Source organism: Octodon degus, unplaced genomic scaffold (assembly GCF_000260255.1).
Source record: "Octodon degus isolate 3935 unplaced genomic scaffold, OctDeg1.0 scaffold00039, whole genome shotgun sequence".
Taxonomy (NCBI): domain Eukaryota; kingdom Metazoa; phylum Chordata; class Mammalia; order Rodentia; family Octodontidae; genus Octodon; species Octodon degus.
The window spans coordinates 9,466,306-9,476,448 of NW_004524615.1; the positions used below are offsets into that span (position 1 = coordinate 9,466,306).

At 39.5% G+C, this 10,143-nt stretch overlaps 1 protein-coding gene across 1 annotated transcript in view; it reads right to left on the bottom strand.

Moving 5' to 3' along the window:
• Tpp2 (tripeptidyl peptidase 2) overlaps nucleotides 1–10,143 on the bottom strand; it is a 101,297-nt gene that overhangs the window by 35,064 nt on the left and 56,090 nt on the right. Inside the window, exons 16-20 of the mRNA XM_023715193.1 lie at nucleotides 9,141–9,252; nucleotides 7,450–7,587; nucleotides 5,551–5,795; nucleotides 5,221–5,299; nucleotides 3,435–3,473 (exon numbers count right to left, since the gene is read on the bottom strand). Coding sequence (XP_023570961.1) covers nucleotides 3,435–3,473; nucleotides 5,221–5,299; nucleotides 5,551–5,795; nucleotides 7,450–7,587; nucleotides 9,141–9,252 — 613 coding nt within the window. The remainder of the gene's footprint in view (nucleotides 1–3,434; nucleotides 3,474–5,220; nucleotides 5,300–5,550; nucleotides 5,796–7,449; nucleotides 7,588–9,140; nucleotides 9,253–10,143) is intronic.

Sequence of the window (10,143 nt, forward strand, 5' to 3'; positions counted from 1 at the left end):
GTAAATTTGAGGAAATACTGCTGTAGTTCCAAAAGTATTTATTCCAACACAAAACAGTAGCTACCATGTCCTCAAGATAAATGCAGAAAACTGTTCATCTGGGGCACTACATGAATCCATCTGAAGCCAAGCAACTCACTCTTGCCCTGAGGTCAAGAAGTGACAGCCCACACCACGAGCCCGTGCCAAGCACAGCATGGGAACAGAAATGGGTCAACCTCTCGTGCTCGTTCCTACAAGCCCTGCTGCCCACTGCGTCCTTTCTTCAGGGCTCCCTCGCCTTCCAGCGCGCACTTTCTGCTCACACAGCTCCTGTCTCCCAGAAGCCCCTTCCTCACAGTCCATGTAGGGGTGTCCCTGCCCAGCACTGCACCTTCTAACAGCCTGTGCCCTCCCTGCCAGCCCAGGCTGGGAGACTGCACCGCATGGTTGGCACAAGCCTACGCACTGTGAGGCACTCTCTTTCCTGAAACTCAGGAGGACAGGCATTTGCTGTAACTGGTTAGTAGAGAAGACAGAAAACAGAAGTGAATTTAAAATGAGCAGCCCATTAAAATTAATTTATAATAAACAACTAGCAAAGACATAAAATTAGAAGTCTTATCACAGCAAGCTTAGACTGCCACTGAAAATTTAAAAGGGAAGAAAATTTTATAATGAAATATGTGAGGGAATAAAGATTAAGCCTTTTCAATTTGTACAATTATATACACATTTTTTATTTCTCTTTTAGCTTTTTGGTACTGGGAATCAAACTCAGGGCCTCGGGCTTGCCAGGCAGGAGCTCTGCTGCTGAGCTACCACCTCGGCCCAATTAGTACAATTCTAAATGCTAGCATAAGCCTATAAAGTATTTTAGGTCAAGAAGTTATTAGTCTTTCTTCTTTGAGAGGGTCTCGCTATGTAATTCCAGTTCACCTTGAACTCACTAGGTAGCACCAGCTGGCTTCCACCTCTCAGCAATCTTCCTGCCTCAGCCTCCTGAGTGCTCAGACTACAAGTATGCACCACCACGCCTGGCACAGACGCTTCTGGAAATTAAACATGTGGGAGCTTGTGGGAGACTGCTGCTTAGCACACGTCCCTCAGGTAGGTGCTCAGGAGCAGGACACCCCCGATGGCAGTTTTATTTTCTAATCAAAAGAAAAATGCAGTTGTTTTTCATTTATGTCATAATAATTGGTTCATTTTATAAATGAGTATTCGTTCAATTCACTTCTTAGAGTAGGGTCTGTAACAGAAATGATTTTGTACCTTAAATCTTGGCAAATCTTATTTTTTGTAATTTATGTGGTACAGGGTCTCATTAAGCAGCTCAGACTTATAATGATTATCTTGTTTTCAGCCTCTGCAGTGCTGGAATTACAGGTGTACGCCGCCATGGTCTCTGTGGCTAGCTCAGCACACCCAGGGACAGGGATGCATGGCATGTGGTGCCGGGGATTGAACCCTGATTCCTGTGCTTGCCTAAGCAGGTGCTTAGTCCACTGAGCTATCTCGCCAGTGTGGGAAATCTTATTATAAGCTTAAGACACTGAGAAAGAACCTTCAAAGCAGAGCTCTCCTTAGTGTACACCTAAGAGTAAATTATTCAAGCTACCTAAAAAGTGTTCCAGTAGTGCGCAAATTGAAAAATATTATTTGGAAAGTCAAGTGCATCAACCAAGCTAATGACTATTGTCCGTAAAGCATAACACATCATTTATTTATTTATTTATTTATTTATTTAAGGGAAGGGTCTATAGGTTGTTCAGGGTCTCACTACTAGATTGGACTCATAGTGATCCACCTGTTTACAGCCTCCCAAGAGCTGGGATTACAGGCGTGCACCACCACATCCAGTCTCAATTGCTGTCTCAGTGCACCCTGGGGCAGGGCTGGCATGGCAGGCCTGGGGATGGAACCCCTGGTCCCTGAGCCTGCTTGCAGACGCTTTAATCCGCTGAGCTATTTGGCCGGCCCATAACATATCATTTAAATTCTGTTCAAACACGTAATCTCTTAGATTCTGAAATTAATAACCAAATCAGTAAAATTAAAAGATTTATGCAAACTATTCTAAAGACTAATATTGTATTTAATGCTAGTTATGATCTATTAAAATTAAATTCTTTCACATCACATATACACATGCAGTTTCTTTTCATTCGTGTGTAGCACTTATTCTCTAAGGAAGACCTTCACTGTGTACCTGCTCTGAAGAAAGGAAGAAAGAGGCAGAGGTGACTCTAGCTGCCAAGTTTTTTATATGAAACTTTACTAACCAAGTAATAATGCTATTCATTCAGTATTTTTCTATCCTGCACAAACTAATCCAGACAAAATCCACTACAATTTCAAGGGTTAGCCAAAATATACAGTACAAAGAAAAAAATTGGCCATGACCTGGTGATAGGTGTCTTCAAGTTTCAACAGGTTCCCTGAAAACCTTGCCATTCTCCAAAGCAAAGGCTTTCATGGCATTTTTTCTGAACTCTCAAACTACTTTTAAACAACTCAAAAATGTACATACCAACATATACAACTCAATCAGAGTATGAAAAATTTTGTTTATATACCTTCAAATAAATTTATATAGCTCCCACATGTCTAGCTGAGAAATATCAGTCTTCTGGCTTACACCCAGAAAGATAATTGTTTGAACAAATTGTTCGTCATCACACAATAAATAATAAAAATTCCGGAGTATCTTTTAATACAGGAATTTTACCTATTGTAAAACAGTGATTCCCAGTCCTATATCACAACAAATTAAAAGACAAAGTTATCTTTTGTTTATATCTTAAAGCACTATTGATTTTTGTATGCCATACTTGCTACTTGAAGGAAAGAAAACACCAAATGCTTAATGATGTCAGTGAGTTTTCAAGTAAAGAGTAAGTGGGTCTTCATTTAACATGTGTTTCCTTTCTTTAGAAATATCTAAAGTAAAAACTGTCTTTATTGAGATAAATTTGGCTTTGGCAGGCAATAAAGACTGTCTAACCGGCTGCTCTTTTGGTTTCCATCCTTGCAGAACTAGACAGATTCTACAGTGGGGAACAAACTTCACCTCAAAAGGTTGGAATATTTTATTAATCAGTTAATTCAATTAAAAAATGCTTTGAAAATTTTTTTAAAAGTGCTTTAGTCTGGATTAGTCAGAAAACTGATTTTATTACTATCTGTAACAAGAAATGAATAGAATTAAATTTTTTCTATATACATAGGAAAAATAGGGATTGTCCAACAATTTATGATTGGGGGAAATCCTCTTTAGAAAAGCAGTGTGTCAACATTGCTTGTAGATGGAGCTAAGAGCAGTACATTGCAGAACATAAAGAAAGAAAACTAAGGGAGAGAAAAAAAAAAGATGTGTAAGGGACAGGAAAAAAGTGTAATTAATTTGTAAATAAGGCTTTAAAATATTGTGTTTAAGAACTGACAATCAGTACCTTTTTAAATTTTCCTTGTCGTTTTGCTGTAGACTGCCCCTGGGAGTCAGAACGACATTCTGTAAGAAAACATGCACAATCTACACAGGATGGAGACACCACCTCGGTCCAAGTTTCTTTCAATTTCTATTCCACTGGCACGTGTCACAGTACTCAGAACAGTCAGGTCTGTGATCAAAAGGGCATGCTTTCAAAGAAAGCAACATGGCCACTTTAACTGCTTAAATGAGAATGAACTCAAATATGCTGTACTAAAATGTTTTTAGCTCTTTACCTAAAATACTTAAGTGATCAAACTCCCTTATTATGAAAACATTTTTTAAAGTTTTCAAATTTAGCTGACAGTCTGCAGAATCCCATTTCAAAGAATAGCATGACAATCACAAAAGCCTACACATTTTTTATATAAAGCATAAGGGTTATTGCGAAAGTCAGAGAGAAGTAAAATAGACAGATCCTCAACTACCAAAAATAAAAGGAATCCCAAACTAGCAGCGACAGAGTAAATAAACAATATAATGAAGATCAGAATGAACTAATAGCTTTAGTGCTCTCTTCTAAGAAAGTCTACTTTCTAACTATAGTTAACTATAATTAAACCCACTCATTTATTATCTAATTTCAAAATTGCCTCTGAAATAATACAGACAGCAAGAGCTATTTCTGAATTGCTAAAGCATACTTTTAATAGCAGTTTTTTTCTGTTAAACTTTTCACAAGGAGTCATTCTCATTTGGGTGAAAAACTTAGTTCTAGTCTTGCACCTAAACCAGCTATGATTCCCATATAAAGACCTCTACAAACAAAGATAGCTAGATTTCCTTAAATAATACATACACAAATTCCAGTATCAACCACTGACTTATTTCAAATTACACTAAAACCTACATGTACACGTAGAATAAACTGAGACTGAAGAAATGTCCTGCTAAACAAGTTTTCTAAGTACAAAATTCCCAAACTGTGCCTCAGTGACAATGAACCAAAGGTATTAACTCAACAGTGACAACAAATAAGTACATTTAGTGAAATCTATTCTTTGTGACAACTTTTATAGTTTCAGTATTAGGTAACAGATGAGCTCTCTAAGAACTCGAAGAATGACAACCTTTCAAGGTATGGAACTGAAACAATACCATGACAAAAGGTGACAGATCCACATAAATACCATTCCAATATATCTTAACAAAAACACACACAGGAAAAACTTGAGCAGATACCCATAGAGTTGTCATACTCATCTCTAAATTATTACAATCAGAAACTGTTTCTAAAAGAAAGCATAATTTTGAAACTGTGAAAGGAGCTATTTCATTTATATAGTTACGAAAGATTTTAATAAAAGAAAGGTCTGTACAAGTGTGAAAAAATTGTATGTCAGTAGTAATTGTTCTGGCTAGTATTTAGAAGCAATCCAAGATAATATGATTTATTTTTATATCCCTAATACTATGGTGGTTAAAATTCTAAAGTAGGCTGTAATTTAAAACATCTCATTTCCTTAAGCCAAGCTTAATTTGGACCTACATGTTTCATAAGAGACTCAAATATATCAGCCACTGAGCAGGGTTACCTTTAGGGCCTCAGGATGTAGGTGACAAAGAACATTAGGTATTTTAAAAATATAGACAACCAAATAATATTTCACCTTCTCTAGTAACTTATGGACTCAAGAACTACCCCGCAGTATCTTCTTTTACCCATTTCAACTGTGGAATTAATTTCCGCCTTTAAAGAAGTACAAACTTGGAAGGGGCTCTTCTGGTATAAAATGACAAATACTTACAGCTTTCTTGCCAAGCTCCGTCTTGGACAGTGTCAAGGATCCTGTGAGGTAGCACCCAGGTCCTGCCCCTTTAGGTATTCTAACAAAAAGAATTAAAGGGGGGAAGCGACAAAAGAGAAAGGTTCACAAAAACAATAAGGGAGAAACAGCAAATCACTCTCTATTTAAGTAATCCCCATGTTTATGATTTCAAAAATCGAAGAGAGATAACTTCACCCCAACATGGTAAAGGACAATATATTATTAATTTCCCTTTATGTAATGAGCTCACATATGAAAGACCACACTGTACTGATACAGGAATTAAGTTTCAGCGAGATCAGCACTTACTTATCATCAGGTAAGGAGGTAACAAAGAATGGCTGGTTATATTTGGGTGGTAATGTCAAACTGCTCGACTTCTTCTTTCCCAGCAGTGCAAGGCTATGATTTTCATGAATATCTAAGCTCAAGGTATTAGACAACCGATGAGAAACAATAAATGGAAGATCCTTCAGACGCTCCAAATCACTGATCTGCTCATGACGAATCTGCAGTCGAATCGTATAATCTCCTTTCTCCAATTTCAAAGAATACTGAAAAGGAAAAGGAACAGTTGGGAAAAATAAGTTAAATGAAATGACTGTAAGAGAACAAAGAGCAACAGCTCCATTTACACACTGCAAGACAGCACAGGTGACTACATACACATTTATGTAAACAGAGTCCCAGTCAGCTGCAAGCAAAGGGCACCAGGGATTCCAAGTGGCTCTTCAAGGTCAAAGAGTAAGTAAATGGGAGTTGAAGTCACATCTGACTCTGATAGAAGATGCCTGCATTCTTAGCTAAATCAGCTTGTGCTCAAGAATGATAAAAGCAACATGGTATGTGGGAAGCCATTAACTGGTATCCATTTTATAATAGTGTCAGCCGTTTTCTTAAAGTTTCTATTCCCCTGCTGAGTTAAGTTTATGGTCCTTCTCACCTTGCCCATTCCCCGTGAATCACGTGCTATGCCCCAGGGGTTGCACCTTCCCCATTGCCTAGATACCTGCTGACTCCCCTAGAGCCGAGACTTTCTCATTCCTATACCCCCTATATATACCCAGCACCTCCCCTGAATAAATGAGACTTGATCAGAATCCTGTCTTGTCTCCATTTCTCGTGTCTCCTGTCCTTTGTCCCCTCCTCAATTCCCTGCTCCTCTCCCACATGACCTTTGTTGACTGACCCGCTGGTTCGGGACAACGATGCATCCACTGACACTCAGAAACAAAGCAAAAAAGCAAAAGCCAAAAGCCTGGGCAAAAGTGAGGGCTGGATAACACGTAAGACAAACACGTGTACATATGACTGCCGGTCATTTTTCCATTGTAACCAAAATGTTCCACCTGTTTACTGTGAAGGAGAAACAGGAAGCCAGCACCGGTGGATCAGGAAGTATAAAAGCTGTTCTGACCCAGCTAGTTAACATGGTCTGAGAAGACTAAGTCATCCAAGTAGCTAGGCTGCACTAATCTAGTCAGTACTGAGACTAAACTGCTACTTGCCTTGAAACAAATACATAATTTCTTGAATGATGACTGAAAAAACCTCCATAAATTATTTTCATTACTCAGCATGAAATTACACGTTATTCTGTAATTTCAAGTATCTTATTCTGTGTGATATGATTTCAATTAGGGAGGAAACCTCTATCAGTTACATGATTACACGATTCTTTTTCATCCACTTGACAGCCAAACACAGCACAGTGCCTGGCATGTAGCAGGAGTGCAACACGGGTCTGATATGAAGAAGGACATCTGAAGGCCCTGCTCACCTTCCGCCAGTGCTCGAGTGGCCTCTTCACCCTATCTGGACGTGAGCCCCTTAGAGGTGCTCACATACTGCAGGGGACATGCTGGCCCCTTCCAAAGGGAAGCAGCGTGTAAGATCCTAAGCACAGCACAGGCTTAGTTCTGCCTTTCAATCTCCCAAAAAGCTACACTGGCCAACCAAGTGTCATCCTTTGTCTCCCTCTACTCTTCAACAGGATCACGTCAACTCCACTCTGTCAGAGTTGTCAAAGTCATCTGTGCCCCAACAACTACAAGATTTAAGGGAGTCTCTCGTGGTGTGCAAAAAAACTAGGTGCAAAACTGCTACCCTTAAAAAAACATAATTATTGCTATAATAAGAAATCAGATTTATTAGATCATGATATCGCTTCTGTGAATTCTAAAAAGAAAATCACTGTCAACTTCATACCTGATGTGGATAGGCATCACCTGAACCCATCTGTCTTTTGTTCTGGTCAAAAATAATCCACAGTTGGCTGTCAAATTCTGATTCATACAGCAATTCACACAGAAGTGGGCAGCTTGGAGTTACTTCTCCACTCTTGGGCTATATATATATATTTATAAAAGAATGATTATTTCATGTTGTTTACATATTTCTAATACAGATTTCTAAGATGTCCATTAAAAACTCTTACAGTTTTCTATAAAATGTTTGAAAATGCAGAACATCTAATACTTTGGCATCAATTAAAGGGACAGAAGTTTAAAACATCACAAATTTACGTTCATTAATAAAGTAATCTTCAGACCTCAAATTAACTTTATATATTTGAAACCTGAAGATGTGTTGAATTCTATCATCTCCTCCACACTCAAACCTGGCCAACGGCGGTTTCATCTAACTCCTGTGACGCCAGGCAAGCTGCCCATGGAGTGCACACACCAGCCCCAGGGACTTTCACCTGTCACTCCCTCAGGAGCTGTCTGCTTGCTCCTCCAACGCATCCCTTCACAGATGGGAATCCGGGCCAAAATCATGAGCGGAAAGGACGTGGCACACTGGGGCACTTAAGCCCCTGTCACCAGTGCCACTTACCACTGATTATATGAACTCAGGCTCCAAGGCCAAGCGACCACTAAACTACACCTTGAGACTTCACAAATGCTGATCTTTATTTTTTATTTTTTTCTCTGCAAAATATTCTCTTTATGTTTTAAAGCAAAAAATAAAACAAAATTTCAAAACAAGGTAATAGGATGGTAACAGTTAGTGCACTGCATATTGTTATTTTTAAATGTTAGAGTATAAGATATAGGCATTTAATAGTTCATATAATCACAAACCTTTATTTTCAATGTACTAAAAGGAATTAGTAGTATAACAACCTTAACTATGTTAGTTAATATATATATATATCTTCTCCCTTCTTTCCTTTCTTTCTCTCAAGTTCTTTTTCCTTTTGTACAGTTTCCTCCCATTAAACAAGATCTATTATACATTTTGGATTGTATTTACTCTTTCAGCTTCTCACACTAGGAAGACAGTATGGTGTTTGCAGATTGTAAAATATTCTTTTTCAAAAAAAAAATCTAAAACTCTTTTATTATTATTTATTTGGTGCAGGATCTCGCTACACAGCTCAGAATTGCAGTGACCCTGCTGTTTCAGTCTCCCCAGTGATGGCAGTATAGTCGTATACCACTGTGCCAGGTCTCAGTGGCTAGCAAGGTGTGTCAGGGGTTCCAGGGCTCACATGACGCTCCCTGGGTTCTAGCGCTGGCATGGCATGTGGTGCCGGGGATTGAACCCTGGTCCTTGCACTTTCCAGGCAGGTGCTTAGACCATTGAGCTATCTCCCCAACAAATGCTGGTCTTTAGATGATTAGCAATCGTAATCTCCTAAGAGAAATTTCAAATTAACCGATGGTCATACCTTGATTCCATTTTTTTTTTTTTTTTTTTTGCAGAACTGGGGATTGAACTCAGGCCTTTACGCTGGCCAGGGAAGCCCTTATTCCACTGAACCATTTCCCTGGGCTCCCTTGATTCCATTTTGTATAATATCATTTATAATATCCGTCCATTTCTGATTCTAGGACTCAGAAGCTCAGCATAATCAAAGTTCCTCATGGGCACTTTCCTTGGCACACATTTACCTGATGGAAGTTGTATGTCAGGACCATCTCATAAAGTTGACGGTTATTTGGCAAAACATCTCTTGATCCTAAAGGTTTTGTTTTTGCACTCACTGGGCTGTAACGAGGCAATTGCAAAGATGATTTGATTTAAAAGTTCATTTACTAAGACATTAAAGTATAAGGAATAAAAACCTACAATGCTACAAAAAGTGACAGCATTTCTGAAAACTTTATAGTATACTTTACAATATTCAAATCATTAACATATGTAATTCTTTACTGCCTGAATCATAGCAATAATAAAGCTGAAATTTTGCAATAAGCATTACAAAGGTAATCCTTTCATAAGACATTTTAACGTTGTGAATTCCAGCCAAAGGGTGACTATCAGGAACAGTGCTGAAGGCAGGCTATGGCCTGCATCTTCCCACCCCAACAACCAACAGCACAGCACAGCACAGCACAGCACAGCAGACCTGCAGCTCCCCATGTGCCAGGCCACAGCCAGCACCCATTCAGACCCAAGGATCAGCATTCCTCTCAGTAACTGCTGACTGCAAGTTACTAAGATGCAGACATTGACAAAGGAGAACACTGAGACTGGGAGAGTAAGTTTTTAGTGTCAAGACATCGGTAATGTTTATTAATCTACTCTACACTTGTAGTAATTTTTGAGACTTAGGAGAAAATATTAAGATGTATAAACTGGGAATAGACCCAGAGTGCAGGCCCAGCATGGGAGTGAGACGACCTGGGGCCCATGGGATCCTGAGCAGACAAGGTGCGCAGGCCCGTCGAGTGAGTGAGACAACCTGGGGCCTGCGGGATCCTGAATAGACCAGGAGCGCAGGCTCGGCAAGTGAGTGAGACCACCCGGGGGCCCACGGATCCTCGTTTGACCCAGAGTGCAGGGCAGGCCCAGCGCAGAACCCTTCAGCAGAACTCCCTGCAAAGAGGCTAGAGGCAAGACCCACCCAGCTGATTCAGGAGCAGAACATCTTGCCAGAGAGACACAAAGGGT